Source organism: Podarcis raffonei, chromosome 2 (assembly GCF_027172205.1).
Source record: "Podarcis raffonei isolate rPodRaf1 chromosome 2, rPodRaf1.pri, whole genome shotgun sequence".
Lineage (NCBI taxonomy): Eukaryota > Metazoa > Chordata > Lepidosauria > Squamata > Lacertidae > Podarcis > Podarcis raffonei.
This window is the reverse complement of record NC_070603.1, coordinates 34,828,762-34,850,412: the sequence shown is the minus strand read 5'-3', so window position 1 is coordinate 34,850,412 and position 21,651 is coordinate 34,828,762. Positions and strand designations below refer to the sequence as shown.

Sequence of the window (21,651 nt, the reverse complement as noted above, 5' to 3'; positions counted from 1 at the left end):
TTGCTCACCTTATCTACTAATGTTTGTTGCTTTGTTTAGCCTTTTGAGTCTGTCTTCTCTCCTTGGTCTTAGACAACTTATGGGATCAGTAGATGTTTCCAAGACTCTTGCTGTTCGGATCTCAATTGCTTTCTTAAGTGTGCTTAAGGAGGCCACAACACATTATCCTATGTCCATCTCCTATGTCCTGAGAGGGCTTACTTTGGGCATTTTTGATGTCTCAGGTAATGCTGGTCTCCAAAGCCACATTTTGTTTGCAGGTCTTTCAAGGTTTATCCCTGCCTTTAACTTCTTGTGTTTCAACCTCCAGAGATTTTAAAGCTTTTTAAAATTTATACAGCGTCAGGAAGCTTTTTATGGCATGCTTTTTAGGAACCTCATGACCTTCATTCATCATTCCTCTGCTCCACGGCAACTTGACGAGGACTCTAGGTTAGGCAACTAGCCTTTAAGGTGCCACAAGCCTCTCTGTAGCTTTTGCTGCAAGTTTTAACATGTCTACTCCTCTGGAAATGTAGCACTCATGACTCCAGACTAAGCTAACCAGAGTTGAGGTTGCTAGCCTTTCTTTACAACTGAACAAATTGTGAATTCATAACCATCAGTGTAAAATGATGAAGGTCTACACAACACACTTTAATTGCCAGCTGTCCATTTAATCCACCTCTGTGTAGATATTATATTATATTACATATATACATATATACATACACAGACACTAGATATATTATACATACTAAAATACTACTTTTCAAGCATTTGACAAGAGCTTTGAACAACTCAATGGCAAATAAAGAAACCATGTTAGTATTGTGTTTTGTTTTTTTAAAAAACACACACAATAAAAGGCCAGCTTAAGTAGAATTAAGAAGTGGAATTTGTCCTTGTTTGGTCATTTCAACTGGCTAAGGAGGGGCTTTGTCAGTCCGAACGATATCCCATGACAAAAAGTCTCCACACATTCAAAAAAAGCATTTTGCTTTGCACACCTGAGTCAAGTGTGGTACAACAAGGGAACATTTTACTGCTTGATTTTGCTGAACATTTAAATTGGCCCTAAGATTCATTTTAGAAAACAGAGCATCAGTTCAGGAATCAAGAACGCAGTGGCAGCCGGTGCCTCCCAAAGTGAAGTCGTTACAAATACAACCTGAGTCTGGCATTTTAAAGATAAGAGGCAAAGCTTGGCCAGTTGGCAGTCCCGTCCCCCCATAAAAACACTACACTAATCTAAGATGTATACTACTGCATGTGATTGCAAGGGCAATGCTTAACCACACATGATATCAAGACCCCAGAAATGAAAGGCAATCCAGACGACAACTGTGCTACGAACAGTAAGCAGAAAAGAACATACACGAAGAGCAGATAGATGCCTCAAGAAAATGAGCCATGCTACTGAGTTGAATTATGTCACACATGGTATGATCGAGGAATTAAGGAGGCAGAAGTCTTTCTATTAAAAAAATTACCCATTTTACAGATGTGGAAGCTGAGAATTTACAATGCACAGGCTATTTTTTCCTCTCTCTCTCTCAGAGCTGAAACACTAAGCAATTCATTGAAGCACCCCATTTGCCTACTGCAACACAATACCCATTTCATAGAAGGCAAACCAATGAGGCGAAGAGACAAGCAAGAGCTTGGTCCCCCAAACACCAGGCCACTTGTCTGAGGTCACTTTTTTTTTTTGCTGCAACAACAATACCTATTTCTCAGAAGGCTAACCAGTTGATTTCTCAGATAATCTATAGAGAAACCCTCCCTTAATGTATTTAAGCCCATAACTAGATCCCTACCCCCAAATATCAGTTTCTCTTTAGTTAAACCACTAAGCACTCCTCTCCTCTCATCAGCCTCCCCATAAAGAAAAGTATCATTTAAAAAATCTCCTCTCGCCAAAGCAGCCACTTAAAAGTATGTGGATAGCAAAGTAGTTGCATGAAGGAAAAGAACCTGCTGTTCAATCGGCAGCCACTCATTAGTGTCTGGAGAACCTGCTTGTCTCTATCATGGGCCACACCACCTTTCAGCCCTCTGTAGCGGCAGGTAAGCATAAAGCCTAGGAATCATTTTCACTGATGCTTCCTATGTTCTCAGTGCAACAATATGTAAATCATGTGAATCTACTCTCAAATAGGTTTCTGACCAACTACATCAGAATCAAAATGGAGAGTGGCTCAATCTGATTTGTAACTTCTGCTTCCCACAGGTCAACACCATGATACTTTAATCCAGTTTAAATCTCTTTAAGTTTATGGGCCTGTGTTCCCTGGGTTCTTCTGCAAGAGGTGCAAAGGGCACCATCCAGACCACGTTCCTTGAGCATTTTTACTGCCCCAGGATATTCTAAGATGCCCGATCTTCTTCGGAGTAGCCTAACATAAAGCATTTACAGTGGTACCTCAGGTTAAGTACTTAATTCGTTCTGGAGGTCCGTCCTTAACCTGAAACTGTTCTTAACCTGAAGCACCACTTTAGCTAATGGGGCCTCCTGCTGCTGCTGTGCCGCCAGAACATGATTTCTGTTCTCATCCTGAAGCAAAGTTCTTAACTCGATGTACTATTTCTGGGTTAGAGGAGTCTGTAACCTGAAGCGTATGTAACCTGAAGCGTATGTAACCCAAGGTACCACTGTAATCAGTATGAAAACAGTAACCATAAATGCTTACCGACGTTTAAGTGTTACGTGGCATTTAAGATGTCTCAGTTGGCATTTCTTCATTACACTGTATTTCCCAGCATTTTGCCAACAATAAATAACCTTTTCCCTGTCCCCATACTTGTCTACAACCTGGGTGATCCTTGCATACTCTTACTAAATCAGGAAGAGTCTGTGCTTGCAGCTACCTTTCAGAGATACACTGAGGTAGAGCAATCAAGAGGCATAAACATCTACTGTGAACACTGGGAATCTGGGTTATTGTTAACACAGAGCCACTTCTTGTGGTTCAGCCTGCTCCTTCCTGCACCATGAAGAGAGCATCCGAAGACTTGGCCACATAAGAGGAGCCCCTGCTGCAGCCTGTTCCTGCACCAGCTTCTGTCCTAGATTCCAGGAGGAATCCTGCTGGTGTGTGGGGGAGATGCAGCACACCCACCTCCCATGTGGCCGGGAGCTTCTTACATTACCGTAGTCATGTGGGAAGGAGCTGCACTGCAGAAACTCCCAAACTCCTTTCTGCATCCATGCGTCATACGAAGCTGGGGATCCTGATCAACCTCATGGTTGCTCTATTCTTCAGCCCTCAACATAACCAGCTCATTATCTGTGTTGTTCAAGTCTTTAGAAACAGGCTACCTAGTCCCCATAATCCTTTGCACTCACTGCTGCACTCTGTGTAGGTGACTGAGCAGAAATAGTAATAATTCTCTGGGAAGGAGCCAATGGTGCAGAGCCATTACTATTCATTCTCAAGAGCACCGTTCCAAACCGCACCTTCTTCCTCCGGAGCCATGTACCCATTTACTTCAAACACACATAAGAATCCCCTTCATGCTTCATGTAGTATGGTAAGTGGCACAGTAAAGACACAAGCATGGTGACAAAGTAAGGAACTAGTGGGACCTGCAACCAAAATGTTGCAGTATATCATTATCTCCTAACAGGAACAGCCAGCTAGCTATGCCTTTCCTCCAACTTCTATACCTCAATTGCCCTTCCCAGGTTTTCTTTTGCAACTGGACTCTCAGTGTTCTGTGGCTACAAAGTCCTTGGACTGTTTTTGGGGAGAGAGAGGCTGCCACTTTAAAAAAAAGGGAAAAAAGACTTAGTTTTGCAAATCTTGGGGTTTCCCTGAGGATGCAGGTGCCTCCCCCATCGTTTCCTAATAGCTCCCCTTTGGGCTCCAATTCTGTTGACCCTCAGCACCTGAGTTCACTATTAAAGGGAGTAAAACAGAGAAATATTGAAATATTAATAGGTATAGAAGACCAGTCATATGATAAAAGGCTCAAACTATCAGCTATCAAAAAATGATAGCTTAAATGAAAAAGAAGCAACAGCAAAAGACTCCATTACTGAAAGATGATATTGGCAATTTAGCAGAGGTTGTGATCTGGCAGAATGTAAGACCCTTTGATTTACAGTCTCATTGATTCCAACAGGAGTGCTGGATTGTGCCCATTTAAAAAATAATTTCAGGCAGGTATTCAGGAAGGTTTTTCTAAGTTGCAAAACAAATTGCTTTCCCCCCTCCTCCCAGGCTGCTGACGTGCCACAAATGACTAATACAAGTCTATGTCGCTAGGGTTGGAATGACATTTAGGATTCATGAGGCAAATTTTTCTATTTTTAGATTAGACAGGGAGAAACATCTGCAGCCAGGTGGCCATTCCAAGGTTCAGAGGATCCATTTTGCTTCTCCCCTGCCCTCAAATCACCCATTGGCTTGACTTTCTAACTGCAATTTCCTTCTAATTCTACTCTGTCCTACATGTGGAACCACGTGCTGAAAAGATTTTCCATAGGAGGTTCTCATGGAAAGTTACAGATCAATCTGTGCATAAATAATTCCCTTTCTCCAGGAGATTTGGGGGGGGGGTCTTTCCTTTAAGAAAATCAATTTCAGAATCTCCTTGACATGTTCCAGTGACCAGAATCTAGTCCATGGAAGGGGCTACCTTTCCACATTACACTTTTAATCCATGTGAATACTGCTACAAAATGAGAGGACACAATGAGTTGCGAGGCGAGAGGTGAAAGCTGGGGCAGTTTCACCAGGTGTCTCGTGGGCAGAGGCCAATGCAGTTTTTTCAACATCTCGGTATATCGTCAAAAAGCTGATATCGTCCAGCCCTACTTAAGGCTGATTGCATTAGTGTTTCCTATAATACAATTTAACTGTGGAAATTATTCATGAAGCACTCCTGTGCCCACAATTCTTTTTTTTTTTTTAATGCTGGAAGAGGCTCTAAAACCAAGCGATGGCCGAATGTGGCATTTTATGCCTCCATAGCTGGCCCTCTGAACTCTCCTCAGGCCACACCCCTCACCAGTCCTCCTCCACACCTTCTTCGAGTGGTTTTTCCTGGCTGGAGTATGCCCTTGAACTCGAGTTGCTTGCTTGGATGAAAGATAGAGAGGGATGTGCGTGTGCGAAGAAAGTAGCCTACTGTACAAAGAAAAAAAAATCACATTAATTGCTCCACCACCTACTTTGGCCTCTGGCCCTTGGGTTGAAAAAGGTTTCCCTGCTCTAAATTCAATAACTAAATATAATCTTTGCCTCTGCATCTTACACAGGCCACTGGTCTAGCAGTATGGCAGCTCAGCAGTTAAGAGAAAAAGTTTCCACTAGCTGAACACACCTGCTTGTTTAGATTCATAAATAAATAAGAGCTTCAGATACTGCAGAGATAGCCAGCAGCATCCTTCTGACTGTGCAGATTTTGGGTCAAACAACATCCAGCCAATCACAGCGGTACAGCCCACAGTGCCAGGCAATCTGCATCACGCTTCTTCAGAGCAGCACAGCCAGACTTATGAGACAAGTTGGGAAGCTTTCTGCCACTCCATGGAGTGACCCTTTTCATTCCCTTCTTTATCCACAATGCTTCAGTCTGGTGTATCTGATAAGTATTTCTGGCCATGTCAGAAATGAGAGTTATTGTACATTTGTTTACAAAACCTAGCCAATAAAATAACCCATGTATTTCTGAATTCCCAGCAATGTACAGACTTGAATTTCAGAGTGGTTAACTGGGTGCAGAGAGAGACACTGCAGAAAGTTTTAGGCCCCTATCCAAAAGCCTCCCCACTAATCAAACAAAACATACACCCCAGCTTTAGCAATAAGGCTGGCCAAGTTCATTGCCTAAAATGTATTATGAAAGGGGGGAAAAAGAAGGGCTTGTGCAAATTTAATTAAACCACGCACCATATTTTTTGCTCTATAAGACGCACCAGACCATAAGACGCACCTAGTTTTTGGAGGAGGAAAACAAGAAAAAAAATATTCTGAATCCCAGAACCCAGAATAGGAAGAGGGATTGCTGCGCAGCGAAAGCAGCAATCCCTCTTGCTGTTCTGGCTTCTGGGATAGCTGCGCAGCCTGCATTCGCTCCATAAGACGCACACACATTTCCCCTTACTTTTTAGGAGGGAAAAAGTGGGCCTTATAGAGCAAAAAATACGGTATTTCTAACTGTCCAATCTGGCTGAGAAATTTCTGGGCAAGCCATGAGGTAGCAATGCTCTTGTGAATTACCGTACCTAAAGTTGTGCAATATGGGCTAGAATTGACTATCTGTGTCTAAACTATGTGAAAAGACTTCAATCTCTCTTGGAGGAGAGATTCCCCGCTATGTCCCACACAGAACGGGAACAGACCAAATGTTGGAAGGATGGCATCCAATGCCTCTTGATCCAATATCAACTACAAGATCTTCAGGTGATCATGAAAATGGATAAGAGGCACTTAAGAGATTGTCTCTTCAGGTCTGATGCAGAAAGGGATTTAACCACGATTGCCTCTACCAAAAGTTCACCATGGTTCCCACTTATCAAAACGGAGCACATCCAAGCTAGTTATTTGACAAAGCTCCCACTTGCCATACTAAGGATCGCTTTTACAGAATTACAATTCCAATCGATGCCCTGGATGGTCGGTACGGCGAAGTACAGTACAAGGAGAGACTTTGTGTGGGCAACCTTGTGTAGAGGACCTGTACCGCTATTTATTGCAATGCCCGCTATATATAGAACCAAGAGACTGATTTATAAAACTCCTGCTTATGAACGGAACACACTCAAACAGGGTGGAAAGGGTGAAATGGCTGCTGAGTGATACTGATGACTTCATAACTTATAAAGTAGCACTATATGCGTTGGCAGCTAAGAAGATCAGGAGAAAAGAACTAGATAAAATAGCGGTCAATTGCAAAGGTGATTCAGACATTTAAGCTGGCACATTTTACCTGAGAACCCCCTGCTATTCTATCGTATGCAACAAATAATTTTTAGGAGACGTGATTGTGGTTTATTGTATCTGCAGTGCCTGATGTTTTTATTGCTTTTCTTTTTGTTCCCTTTGAGAATGATGCCATGGCCTTTGGCTAGTGCAATAAAGTAATTTTATTATTACCTAAAGTTGTGATTAGGATGGTTTTACATAATCCAACAATCTTTTCTTGCCAACTAGGTCGTTTTTATCAACCTCATCTAGCAATATACTTTTTTAAAAAATTGTTCAAGTTTTAAGATATATTCACATTTCATATGAGTGGCAAACCTGCTGATTTACATGTTGAATACATTTGCCCAGAAACTCTATGAAAATGTTCAGATTCTTAAAAAACAACAACTGGAGTATTAGCAATGCTGAAGACACAGGATGTAACTGCACATTCTTCATCACTGCAGGTTAGTTACCATCAAGTAAAATATTACATTGCAATTATCCCTTTGAAGCCCGTTAAATGAATACAGTACTTTGAAAAACTTTTGCAGTTAACAGCTACTCTTCTGTATAAAAAGATTTATAGACACCTAGTGGAAAGTGCAGCAGTTACATCTTGGTACAAGGATGAAGCATAATGAATGCCGGAGCCCACAGTGAAAAGACAGTAATATCATTTTGTGTTGTTACATGTGAGCAAAACAAGTGACAAGTTGCCTAAACAGACTACGGATCCTGAGAGAGAAGAATGCTTAGATCTGTGCTCTGGAGTGGGCATTAACATTATATGGCTTAAGTGTACACATATGGTATGTTTGCATTAGCAGTTCATGTCTGGTTTCCTGCTGGAGCTATTAGGTATGTTCCTACTGTTTATGTTTGGTTAGCAGTAATTTGTTGCTGCTTCTCTTTGCATAGCTGAAAGTCAGTAGTGCTGTACAGGTGGTCAGCAAACACCTGCTGGTCCTTTCCTGGACTTCCATGAACTCATGGGTCCCAAATGAATGGAATCTATGCAAATATACCTGAAAGTGCTTAACCTCCTATATATGCAATCTAGTATCCTGGAAAAATGAAGGTTTCCCAGTCATGCATACAAGATCCTATCCATGTTCAAACAGGACACACAGGGCCCTTAAACAGACAGAAGTCGGGATCATGCTTGCTGGCTCTACTCCTATCTCCAACCTATCCCTCCATATGTTGATTTGTCCCTAAATGCAACACATAAAAAGGCTTGGGAGAAGCCTGTAACGAGTTCTGTCTTCCCAGGTAGGAGAAATACTTAGGTAGATGGCTGTTTTGCAATGCAGCCTCTTTCATCCTAACTTACACATCACATAATGCAAAGAAGAATCCTTTCTTACATGCTCTATGTACCAGCTACTACATGGTTTATTCTCAGCTTAGGAACGGGGTGGGGAACAGGTGAGAAGAACAGCAGTGCAAGCAGAACGGATGTGAAGTACTTCACTACTGGAGCAAACTATTGTTATTTGTGAAAGTAAGTACAAATGCCCTCCCACCCCCATTTAATGGCTGTTGACTATATTCCTCCTCCTTGTTTACCACCAAGGATCACAATGGAAACAAACAATGGCAGATATGCGTGTGTGTGCATGCATGCAAGTAATTAAAATCCATGTTAAACCATGACTCTCAGTTGATAAGCCTGGGACAATCTCTTAGCCTAATCCAACTCAGAGTTGTTATAAGGGAAAATGGGGGACCAATCACGTCACCCTAAGTATCTTGGAGAGAGAGAGAGAGAGAGAGTAGAAATGTAAAACATCAAGGGGGAAAAAATGAAATAATTGTGTATATTACATATGAACATCATGCCTGCTGGGCCATAGCAGCTAGGCAGGCTATTTGGCATCTGACTGCAATTCTCTTCTGGTATATTTATTCTGAACTAAATAATAAGCCAAGAAGTAGAAATATTCCCCTGATTCTTTATAGTTTAGGTTTCCTAGTTCACTCCCTTGAGCTCTCATAGCAAACATTCCTTGGGAAGTTACTGCATTATGTCAGTACAGCCACATCATCATGTTCCAGCTGCCAGAAACAAGGCTCATTGTCTCCACTTCTCTCCACAGCTCTACCTTCATTCATGCATTCCAATTGCAGGACTTCCTTAAAGGAACAAGGCCACACAACGCATGTCTTCAGCAAATGGGAAAGGGTTTCTGATTAAACAAAATCCGTGTTTACACTCTTGCTCTGCCAAACCGGTTTTTTCTATAGACTGTTATTTGCAGCCATTAAAGCAACATAAGCCACAATCTAGTGGCATTGTTTTAAGTGTAGTATTACAGTGCCATCACCAGCTGTTTGTCAACAATAAAAACATGTCTAAAAATAAAAAAGCTACAAAATCTTACTTCTGGAAACAAAATAAACCCAGTGTCAATATTCTCCAAGTTCAATGGCTGATTTAATCTGAAACTATACACAGAAGCTGATATTACCTGAAAAAGGCTCAGTCATACTACTAAATCTAAAATCACTTAATATACCCAGTAGTTTTTTTTCTATGAAAAGCATTCTAAAAGCAAAGAGCTGAAATAAACCTGAAAGTCAACTAGTCTAATCCCCCTTTCTTAAGGAACTAGTATTTCTCAGACAATAACATAAACAGTTAGTAAACACGCCGCTTAAATTATTAGAGTCAAGGGTGAAGGCTTCTGTTATATTCAGGAACAGGAACTCTGCAAAGAGTGTGTAGATCTCAAAATTGCACGTACTCTCTAAACTGATTCCAGTTTAGTTTTAAATGAAGCCTTGCATTGGAGAGAAATGTTCTTGACTGGTATATATTTAAGGGCAAGGAGAGGAGGAGGAGGATGGTAAGGCGAAGAGCAAGGTCATGTGCAGTGTACTTCAGAATTCAAAAGACATTCTTCATTTAATTTTCAACACCACAAGGGAAAGAAAGCTGTTTTCCCTTACAAACAGAAGCCGCTATTTCATCATTCCACATAGGCTACCAGTTGACTTTAGCCATGTAGAATACTAAATACCCTGTATTACAAGCAGAGAGCAAGAGGGATCAATGTGCATCATTCAAAAATGGCTTTTAGATAATAGACATAATTAATGAAAAGGGGAAAAACCCTAGAACTTATTATTTGTTAATACAGTACTTCACAACTGCCTCATGTGAAGTCTCTAGGCAGTGAAAGACATAACTAAACTGATAGTTCATGCAAGCAAACTTACTGAGGCAGAGACGTGAATATTCAAACAGCTGGAAATTCAGAGAAAATAAAAGAACCTAGTACTGTATGAAGATATTATGCTTAGAATGTGGGTATAATGAACCAGTAGCTAAGTGGTTAGTGATCATAATAACCCTTTGCTGAATTCCTACTTAAAGTACCGACTTCTTGGGAGGCAGCTTTTATTATTCCTACATAAAGAACACCTTTGATAACTGAGCAAAATCACATTATAAACTGGAGTCATCAAGACCGATGTCATTCCCACATTACTTTGCCTTCAGCAGTTTCAGCATTTAACCTGCAGGAAAGGTCACTCACCCTGTCTGAATCTGCTGCCAAATATTACCTTGCCTCCGTAACCCCCAGAAGGCTCACATCCTGAACCTCTTAGCAATGCATAACACACACTGCACCTTTTAAAAGCTTCCGCATTTCCCAACTAAAAAAAACGATAAGCCTGCAATAATGTGTTAAACTTAAGAGACAGTAATCAACCAGAGACTGCTATTCCGCCTCAATGCAGTTGCACAGAATACAATACTGTAAGTACTTGTCAGCTTTGTGTATTGTACATATTAACTGTGGTTGTAGCTATTAAGCAATAAGAGACCTCAACATCTTCTCCATGTTCATATTCCTAGTTGATTTAAGCTTCTTTATTACAACCACTATTTTCCTGGACCTTGTTCCTCAATAACTATGACAGTTTATCAGCATAGAACACCACCTGCAATGCCAGTGGAAAATTATGTTTACTGATGTTATGCTAATGTTACTGTTGGCTTGCTCCCATTCTAGGCACTTAGGTGTTGGCTCAAGTTTTTAAAATGGTATGCAAGGATGTGGTAGCTCTCCAAATTGTTTTCATCCTCTGGAAGCATCAGTTCTTTTCATGTTATTCAAACTCCCTTCTCATTCACATAAGCAAGCATAAGTTCTTGAACACTGTCACACTTTGGGTTCAGTGTCACCAAGCAAGCCCTCATAGTGACCTCACTTTTTGGGGGGGTGGGAATATATTTACTTTCTTGATGCTGCCTCAAGAAATTGAGGCCAAGTTGTACACTGTTCAGGTTCAAGTCAATTGTGTTTTAACCTAAATTCTCTACACAGAATCCTCATTTTTGCATTCCATCTTAGGATCCTGCCTTCCTTTTGATGGGATGGAGCAAGTTGAAACACCCCATCCCCCAAATGTAAGGCCACAACCTGGCCAAAGTACATCTAAGAGTTAAGGACATGCTTAATTCATTGGGATATAAAATGCTTAGCTATGGCTCTCTCTCCACAATACAAGGGTATTGATCTGATCTCTAGTTTCATGAATGTTTTGCACCTCTAATATCTAGGCTGCGTATTTTTTATTAGTTTAAGTGTGCGATGTTGTAAACGGAATGTTTAGTCTTTTCTCATTTCCTCCTCCGCAACTGAAGTTATGAAAACTTATGTTCCAACAAAATCTCCTAAGGCTATGAGCATCCACGTGAAGCTATTAGTTGAAGAGATTATCTCACCAACTGTTATGTCTGCATTTAATTCAATATTACAGTTGTAGGTTTATCTTCAATTCCTTTATTTTATTGAGCATAGGAAGGTTCATTTTGGGGGCTCTCATATAAGAAAAGGAGAGATTTCCTAGTGGTCAGTAAGATTTTGACACAAATAATAATTTGATTTTTTAAATGCAGCTCATTGCAGCTCGTACAGCAAATATTGAAAGCATACAGCATAAATTTGTGGCTGCTCTTTTAAAAAGATACGTACAAAACAAATTTCTATCTTTCAAAAAAAAATATGGTTCACTTACTTTTGGTTGTATGCAACTGGAAACTTTCTCCATTCTCACTATATCTCTTTCCCACTTCTGTACAAGTCAGTTCTTACTGATTTACAATTGTCTGTAACCAACATGACTTAATCTAATCTAAACTAGCACTAACAGCTAAATAGTTGGACTCAAATCAAGTGCGTGACTATTTTTGCAGAGGTCTAACACCACAAACACTAATGACATGATGACGTATTTTTCCCATTAGGATAACTTGGGGCAAAATGTATGCATCTTTCCCTGGGTCTACAGAGGCCTTTTAACTTAAAGAGTTCCCCATTGATGTAAGGTGAAATATTAAATTTACAATTCGATGGTTTAGCTCCCCTGAGAGATGATGCAGTCTTTCAGGTATTGAAGGCAGGGAGAGAATGGCGTTTCAGAAGTTGGATTAGGAAGCTTTTTCCAGCCTATTTGCTTCTGTGTCCCTATCCCGTTCTGCTAGGTCATCCCCTTTTCCCTGTGTGAAGATCGTCATGGCTTTGGTGCTATAGTGTTTGGGGTTTTTTTATACGTTTCCTTACCTTGCTCCAAGTCCTGTTGGTCGTACCAGGGTTCCTCTTCCTCGCTTTGAAACTCTTCCATCCTGTCGGCGCTCAGCATTAGCTCTCCTACTCCGGAAACATCCAAAACAGAGCAGTAAAGCAGAGAGAGGCTGAGCTCTCAAAGAGGATACTGCAGAGAGAGATATACAATCAAGGGTGAGAGAAGACCGGCGCTGGGGGAGGGGGAGCAGAGGGGATCTTCTCCCAAAGACCCAAGCTGATGAAGGCAGGATCCAGTCGCCAGGCTTTAAGGCTGGGAATCGGCCAGTAGGTCTGATCCTGCGCAGACGTAAGCTTGGGACAATGGCTTTGCAGATGTGCTATTGTGATCAGTGCTGCTGCTGCTGCTGCTGCTGCAGTAGTAGCAGGCATCGAGCTCTCTCTCTCTCTCTCCCTCTATCTCTGCATCACCTTCCTTCCTTCTCTCTCCATCAGCCCTTTGGCGAGGGAGCGAGAGCAGAGAAGACGTGGCGTACGGATTTCCCCGGCCTTTTTCTTGTCCTCCACGCCAAAATCTTGCTTTCAGGCTGGGGGCGGAGGGATTATTAAGTCTTTGTTACGGACGGGAACCAGAACCTGAAGACTGCAAAGGCTCTCTTACTTGCGCCGACTTCGCTGGGTGATGATGCACAAAAGAAAGAGCAACCTTCCGATGCAGCCAGTTCCTATTTGTGCAGCTCGGTGGAGACCTCTAGCATGGAACTGCTGCAAAAAAAATTCCATGCAAAAGACATGGGCGCGGGAGGAGGGGAGGAGGGAGAGCAGACCTCCCTCCTTTTCCTTTTTTTTTTTTACCCGCCCGATCCTTCTCATCAGAGGAATTCCAGATGCATTTTAGCTGCTAGGCGGATTTGAGGCTTGCATTCCTCCAGGATGTAGAGAGCTAGGGGCGGAGCCGTGGAAGGTGCCAGTCAAAAAGCAAAACAAAACCCAAATCTGTGAATCTGCACATAAGTGGGAGGTCCTTTTTACTACGGCAGCCTGCACAGCTTTTACTTTGCGCGCTGGGGATGTGTGTGTTGGGTAAGAGCCAGCGATGAATGTTTTCACGACAGCTTATGCTGGCATTATTCCTTGCCATTGTTCCTTTGGAAAAATCCTTGCTCTCGCTGCAATAAACGAACAATCCGACTTGGGGGGGGAATCTGACTCCATGTCTCTTATTAATTAAAATAGATGGGAGGCAAGATTGTTCCTTGCAATTGGAGGTGGCAAATAGTCTTCCTGGTGGAGGACAGGGTAGGAAAGCTTGGAACAGGGGTAGGCATCTGTATTTGGCGGAGGGGTGCTGGTGATTCCATATCAACTACTGGCAAAAGACTTAATTTGATGTGCCACCCTTCCCCAGGGTTTAGTTCAGAATCTAGTTTTCTTTAATGAAAAAATAGTGTCCTTGAGCATGCGCCGAGTGCCTTTTCTCGATCAGCCCTCACACACCTGCGTTAGGAGAAAGCTCACTTGGTTCCTCAATAGAAATCAAGCAATAGCTATAGGCCCAATTCTGCAAATAGCTTTATGAAGATGTTTACCTAACGTGCGGCAACTGTAAAAAAACAAAAAAACCCACCTCATGTGAGGGATTATTAGGAAAAGGAATTAAAATTGAAATTGCTAATATGCCGTTATACAAATCTGGCTGCAATTTGAATACTGTAATTGCCACGCCACACCCCAATAAGGATATTTTTTTATATACTGGAAAAGAAGTTCCAAAAAGGGCAACCAAAAAGATTGAGTGGTTGGAGTCATTCCCCAATGGGGGGGAATCAATATGTTAAGCTTTTTAGTTTAGAAAAAAGGCACATAAGTAGATGCAATGATCGATATTTACAAAATTATATTTTATGTGTAGAAAGTGGATAAAATTTTCTCCCTTGCTCATAAAACAAGAACCAGGGCCCATCCAATTAACCTGAATTTTGGAAGATTCAGAAAGACAAAATGAAATACTTCTTCATAAGATGCCTGGTTAAACTATGGAATTATCTACCACAAGATGACTTAACAAATTTTAGACTGATTCATGGGTGACAAGGTGATCAGTGGCTACCAGCCATGATAGCTACATACTGCCTTTAGTATCAGAGGCAGTGTGATTCTGAATATACGTTGTTGGGCATTACAAGTGGTAAGAGTACTGTTGCCCTCATTGGTATCTGGTTGACCACTGTGAGAACAAGATGCTGGGCTAGATGGGCCTCTGGTTTGATTTAGTAAGACTCTTCATTTATGAGCCTACAATATAGATAACATATAAGTGGTGGGTGATACAGAAGGGAGAAGGAAAGATGAATGCTGGCAACTGAATAAAGTAGAAATCAAGAAGGATGTGTGTGAAAATATATATCTTGTCAATTTTTACTATGGCAAAAGAAGAGTAGCTACCACACTTGGTTTATACACAAAGTCATTAATGAGGACAATTCAAATTCCCTCACCAGCCACATATATACTTTAAGATAGGAAAAGAGCAGAAGGAACTATTTTAAAGGTCTGGCCGTATTCTGAAGCAAACTGTGGCAGTTGACTTGGGTAGCAAATTTGGGACAGTGTGCTAATCATCTATTAAACAGTTCCTTATATTTGTACAGCTATGTTTAAAAGGTATTCTTATATGTATGACCATACCTTTATGTTCCACAAAATAACCCAAGGCCCTGAAATGTATCTGATGTGTGCAAAGGGTTTGGACACCTCTCCAGTTTCAGACAAATGCCTTCCCTAAATTCCCAGCCATATTTGGATATGCCAGAATTTGAACCTCAGACTTTTTGCATGCATAGTACGCTTGGTGTGCACACTGTTAAAAATATGGATGTGTACTTTTTGCCTATGTTGCCAGAACATAGGATGGGTGGGTACAATTTTATGCATACCAAAATCTCTCAGGCCAATCTTGCCATTTAAAGTTTAGAAGGGAGTGGAGGGTGGACCAGATAAATTAATAGTGGAACATAAATATGTGGAAGATAAATAGGTTGAACAAGTGGGGAAAGGGTGAATGCATATATATAGGACTCTTCTGTGTGAGGGACCAAAAAGCCAGTTATGAGATACTTTGGGATAATAATTAAGAAGATGTACTGTAGGGCTCCAATCTTATACACATTTAAGGGGAGGAAGCCCTCCTCAGCACAGTGTGAAAACAAATATAGAACTGAGCCGCAAGGCGGTATAAGGGGGGGAAATAACCCTGGGGTGTGCATGAGGCAGGAGCGCGGGAAATGGTGGAGGCAGCAATGAGAAGCAGGCGGGGCGAGGGAGCTCGGGAGAGGTCTGCGCTTCAGGCAGAATTGGAGGAAAACCGAGAGGTTTGTGTTTTTAGTGTGGAGCCGTGCGAAGGCGGCGTCACCACAACTGAGCAGAAAGGCCTTCTTGCCCATGGAGAAGATGGAGGGATGCATGATGCGTGCGTGCCTAAGGACCAGAGAGGCGATGATGATGGAAGAGAGGGAGGCGGGCTTAGCGTGGCTTTTCCCGATCAGGGAAAGGGGGCGGCTGCTGCCGGGGACGGAGGGAGGCGCGAGGAGGAGACGCCTCTCTCTGACGAGGGGAGGCGGGATCAGGACCAGCAACAGCATCAGCTGCTGCGCGGCTCCCTTTGACAGGGAGGGAGGGAGAGAGTAGCAGCCTCCGCCGCCGCCAGGGAAGCAGGTGAGCGAAGCCGCCGGGATGGAGCCCGCAGCGCCAAGGAGAGGAAGAGGTGGAGAAGGAGAGGAGGGCTGTTAGCGGTGACGAGCGACGAGGAAGGAGGAGGAGGCGGCGGCGGCTCGCTCTGGCCCGCCGCAGGGAGTGAGCAGGTAGCGGACCCGGATCCAGGCGCGGGAGGAGGATGGGCAACGCCGACTCCAAGCTCAACTTCAGGAAGGCGGTGATCCAGCTCACCACCAAGACGCAGGTGAGGCGCCGGGGGTGGGGGAGCGCACCTGAGCAGGGCTGGCCTGCGAGGGAGAGAAGCACCCCTTAAATCAAAGGCATCGGCGGCGAGGCTGGCTCACTCCTCAGGCAGGCGAGGAGGAGAGGCGTGCAGGGGGCTTGAAGGAAAGGCCTTTCGAGGTGGTTGGTTTGGGGGGGGGATGGGGTTTTGATGGGCAAAGGATCTTCTTCCTGGGCAGGGACATTGATCCAAGGAGAAGCCGTGGGGCTGGGGTTTGACAGGATCCAGCAGGGAAGCTTCTGACGCTGGAAGATCCACCCCCCTTTTCTCCCTCTGGGGGGTGTTGACATGGGGTAAGCCCACCATCCTGGGGATCTAGGTGGGAATGGACCTTGTGAGATGCATACAGGCACCTGAAAAGTGCTGGGTTTGCGAGCCCTCTGCAAAGTGGGTCTTAAGTCAATTTATCTTCACAGACATTGCTGTGCTGCAAACCATTTGCTTGCTGCCATGCCTTTATTTGTATTGCCCCCCTTTCTTATCCGTGTGTTATCTCCACAACCCACACGATTAAACTTGGCCTCTCACATACGCAAGGCAGCCAAGTAAAACCTGCAGTGCCCACAGCTCCATATGTTCTTGAATAGAGGCTGACAGAGGTGGGCTGCCTCAAGGATTTGGGCCTAACAGTCGGAGAAGGCCTCACTGGAGCAGAAGGCCTGAGGAGAAGAGTAGGATGCATAGGAGAAAGTTGGAAGGGTGCAGTCTAGTAATATGATGTGGTCAGGCCAGATGGTAGACGCTCTTCCCCAATCACAGAATGTGGTAATCACAATTGGAGTAAAAAAATGAGCACGATTAGGACCAAGGCTCAAGGCTGTGCCTGTTTGCAAAATGCTGAATTGTTTTGTTGACTTATATGCATCTATTTCATAGCATCGGGTAACTGAATCAAATCATTTGGGTACACACATCCTTGATGCGTAACTTTCTTTTACCCTTTCAGCGAAGCTTGGGGAATTAGTGGTTACACAGCATATGGTGTTCGGCTAATCGGGTTATGCCTTTTGTTTGCTTGCCCTTAAATTTTAAGTCAGGTGCATGGGTACAAAAAATGTTGTTACGCAGAGAAGAGGTAATGAACTAGTAGCCTGCAGGCAAATAGTTGAGTGAGTACTGGAAAGTGCAGCAGCTGTCGCAACTTTAGAAACATCGCATGAACCAGAGACAGGTTGGGCTACTTGAGGTGGTTCTTATTGACAAGAGACAGGAAGGGCCTTGAGACCTTTTATTTGTACTTGAAGGGTGAAAGTTACAGCTAGAGGAAGATTCTCAACAAATATATTCAGCAAAATTCTTCTCTTTACCCTGCTTGTTGCACGGTGGCCAAAATGCAACAGCTGGTGGATTTTTGCCATCTCCAGCAAAAAAAGCATAGGACTAGTAACCATGGTTAGAGACAGGTACAGTGTGAGAATGCAGGGAGGCTGTAAAAAACCCCATCTCCCTTAGTTGGCATATAACAATGCTGCTTAGGATTGTCAGTGTAAATATCCTAGTACTTGGACCTGCAGATATGTAAAAGTAAGAGATATTTTGAAGCTCTAGTGACATGGATTTTCCAGACTTATTTTGATTTGCTGCAATATGGCAGTGGAAGGCCTGCTTGCAGCAGAGTCATGGTGACATTTTAGCTGTATGGAGTTTATGATGAAAGGAAGGACGAATAGACCTTCAGAGTCAGGCATTATATGTTCAGATCTCATGCTATGAGGAAAAAGTTAACTTTCTTTTCTGTTGGTTCCTTTCCAACAAAGGAGAAAGAATGCTAATAAGGGCACCCATTAGGGATCCTGAGAGTCCCACATTCCTTGTCCCATCACTAAATAATAATTAGATTTGCAAAATCTGTAAGCCAGCTTGAGGTTGAGACAAATATATTGAAAGAAAGATAATGGAAAAATATAAATCAATACTTTAGGTTTAATATAATATTATGTAATATTTTTTCTTTTAGTGGGACGCGGGTGGCGCTGTGGGTAAAACCTCAGTGCCTAGGACTTGCCGATCACATGGTCGGCGGTTCGAATCCCCGCGGCGGGGTGAGCTCCTGTCGTTCGGTCCCTGCTCCTGCCCACCTAGCAGTTCGAAAGCACAATTAAGTGCAAGTAGATAAATAGGTACCGCTTTCTAGCGGGAAGGTAAATGGCGTTCCGTGTGCTGCTCTGGTGCCGGTTCGCCGGAGCAGCTTTGTCACGCTGGCCACGTGACCCGGAAGTGTCTGCGGACAGCACTGGCTCCCGGCCTCTAGAGTGAGATGAGCGCACAACCCTAGAGTCTGTCAAGACTGGCCCGTACGGGCAGGGGTACCTTTACCTATGTAATATTTTTTCTTTTAGTGCTAATGTGGTGTCCTTCAATTGAGTAAAGGAAAAATTAAAAACTGCTGTGTGTGTATAAAGAGACTATAACCTTTGCAATTTTTGACATCTACGCTTAAAGCTCGGTTAAATTCAGTGAGTCTTACTCCTATAAGTATAATGTCTCTTTGGGTTTCACAGTCTGAGCATAGTGCTTGTACACAGCAAGCAAATAGGAGTTATTTTTTTGGTTTGCTGACTTTACAAGTTCATTCCTTTTATAAAAGTGAACGTTTGCTGTCCCTAGCTTGGTTTGTTAAAAGCCTCCATAGCAGTACTGGGGAGACTGTGCCATGAGGAAAGGTGGGTGGAGGAGATGGAACGCCCATATTTACATACTTGAGAAGGGCACTACAGTACCTGCAGGTGCAGTATGTATGACTAGGCCTTTTTGTGGCTAGTCACCAAAATATCTGTGTAAGATATAGCACTGCCTTATCAGCCGCATTTTGTATGTAGCATTTTGGTGCTGCTGTTTATTACACCATTATAATAAAAATGTAGATCCTTCATATCAGTCAGGGATAGGTGAATTGAAGTTTGATGCTGTTGCTTTTGACTGTTTTGTCAAAATGAAAACTATACCATAAATGGTCCAGTCATACTGTTGTACAGACTGACAAAAAATGATCATAAAGACTATATATACACACAACACATCCTTGTGTAACCTAATAAATCCTACTATTTCAAATTTATTTTTATGAATGTCAGGCTGCAGATCTGAACCAACTGGACTTGGTGCACATGGATAGTTTCTGTAGTCTGTGTTTTCTAATGAGATAATTTTCAAAAAGCCTGAAAAGTGACCTGTATGAAAGGCTATGTGCGTCTGTAACCTGGGGACTGGTGTCTTTACTATGTTAATGTAATTTGTACAAATTGCAAATAAGCAGTGCTATCTTTTCCATAGTCTGTTTGGTGAAAATATGCTGCCTGCCATTGCATTCTGTCAGTGTTGATGGATTGCTTTTTATATTGCAACTGGAATACTTTCTCCAGAGAAAATGATAGTTGTTGTTTTTTTATCGCATGCCTTTCTTCTTCCTATCGTCTCCTTTACTGATGGGTAGGATTAGCAAATAGAGAGGCATTAATTTTAGGCATTTGAACTCAGCAAGGCAACTGGCCTTAGACACGAGAAGCAAAAGTTATTTGGGCAGCTACGGTCAAACTAGGCTTTCTTGCTTGACAACATTAAGTACAATTCAGCGGGCTAATTTGTATACCTGTCTTAACTTGCAGGTGTATGCATAGGATCTCCTTTCATTTTTATACAGCTCTAGGTTGTTTCCCCTCATAAAGGGCTCTGGGCAGTTACAAAGCATCTTATTATTGCACCAAACTTATAAGTAGGCTAGGAGACGGTGATTTTATCAAGACCACCAACTTCAGCAAGGATTTGAACTCAGATTTCCCATATAAGTCCAAAATTCTGCATTGCACTATCTTTATGAAGCAGTGGCGTAACGTGGGGGGTGCAGGGGGGGCCGGCCGCACCGGGCGCAACATCTGGGGGTTAGGGGGCGCAAATTACTTGCCTTGCCCCGGGTGCTGACAACCCACGCTACGCCACTGTTATGAAGTTACCATTATTTGAAAATCTAGCTAATGCTGATTTGGAAGAGTGTAGTGTTGCCTTTTCCTGTTTCAAAGGGTAGCACTATTCTCTTGTTTCTGCAGATGTATCCTGTTTCCTTAGGAATCTTGTGCAGAGCTCTTGATTCTCTGGAAATTATCAGGTCCACTGGAATTTAAGTAGCTCCTTTCATTTCTCTCAAGTTAAAGCAAAGCTGTTAAGACAGAACTAAAATGCGCAACACACCACTTGATACACACATTCACTTTCTCTAGGTCTGGGGTGGATTATGCCTGGAGTGGCTGGATTAAATTTCTTGCTTTATTTTATAGCAATTACTTTAAACCTCAGCTATGTTTCCTGGCTCTAACCCCTTTCCTCAAATACTCAACTAAGGCAGCAATCATGTACCTGTTTACTTGGAAGTAAGTTCCCTTGAACTCAGTGGGCCTGCCTTACTCAGTGGGTCTTACTTACAAACAGATATTTAAAGCATTACACTGTAATAAGATAATTGTGTTTCCTATATCTCCTATTAGAATTTCACTTATGGAGATTTGAGATCAAATGGTTGTAGCCATTGATTTTCTGGCATATGATAAGAGCTGTGCTCCTTGGCTACATTTGTAGTGGGGGTGATGGTGGTACGTTTCACACCCACCCCCTTGCCATAAATGCATCACTGGTAATAGTTACTTTTGATCATTAGCTCACTTATAATACCCTTGGTCCACTTAGGCTTGCAGACATATCACAGCATGTCTGTAGCAAGTGGTTATGTTATGTTCAGATATCTTCGTCTGCAATGCCTTTGTATTTCAAGATACATTTTAATTCTAATGGAAGTGGTAGAAACTTTTTGGCATATCAAGGATGGCACAGCTGAACATCAGTCTGGTAGCAGATTAAGGTAATTTTGTTGGGCTCTGCTTATTTTGGAGGTGACCTAAAAGCATAGTTCTCAAGTATTTTCTCCCCTGCCCCCAACTTGTCCCATGCTTTGTACAAAGAGTATTGGATCAAACATACTCATTATATTTGAAGAAGTATCATTGAAACAGTTTACTATAATAAATAGTCCAAATAGTTTTCCCTGGGGAGAGATTCTGTAATGCAAAATCTTGCTGTTTTTTCAGCCAGGAAACTGTTCAGTGTAAGGTAGAACACCTGCCTTTTCTGCTGAAGTGGCCCCTTCCCTTGGCAGTCATCTGACCAGGACATTCTGCCTAATTCCCTGAACGATATCCAGTATTTCCGGAAACCCTGCATTCCAGTGAAA

The 21,651-nt window shown here is 42.6% G+C and overlaps 2 protein-coding genes across 4 annotated transcripts in view; one reads left to right on the top strand and one right to left on the bottom strand.

Annotated features, from left to right (window-relative positions):
* CDR2L (cerebellar degeneration related protein 2 like) overlaps positions 1–13,385 on the bottom strand; it is a 32,313-nt gene extending 18,928 nt beyond the window's left edge. Inside the window, exons 1-2 of one of the 3 annotated variants that reach the window (XM_053375844.1) lie at positions 13,098–13,385; positions 12,476–12,562 (exon numbers count right to left, since the gene is read on the bottom strand). In XM_053375844.1, the coding sequence (XP_053231819.1) occupies positions 12,476–12,554 (79 nt within the window). In that variant the 5' untranslated portion in view covers positions 12,555–12,562; positions 13,098–13,385. Of the gene's footprint in view, positions 1–12,475 lie in introns of all 3 variants that reach the window. The other 2 variants (XM_053375843.1, XM_053375842.1) reach the window with 2 other exon arrangements.
* Positions 13,386–16,056: 2,671 nt separating this feature from the next.
* HID1 (HID1 domain containing) overlaps positions 16,057–21,651 on the top strand; it is a 43,418-nt gene continuing 37,823 nt past the window's right edge. The window contains exon 1 of the mRNA XM_053375831.1: positions 16,057–16,394. Within this exon, the coding sequence (XP_053231806.1) occupies positions 16,329–16,394 (66 nt within the window). The 5' untranslated portion in view covers positions 16,057–16,328. The remainder of the gene's footprint in view (positions 16,395–21,651) is intronic.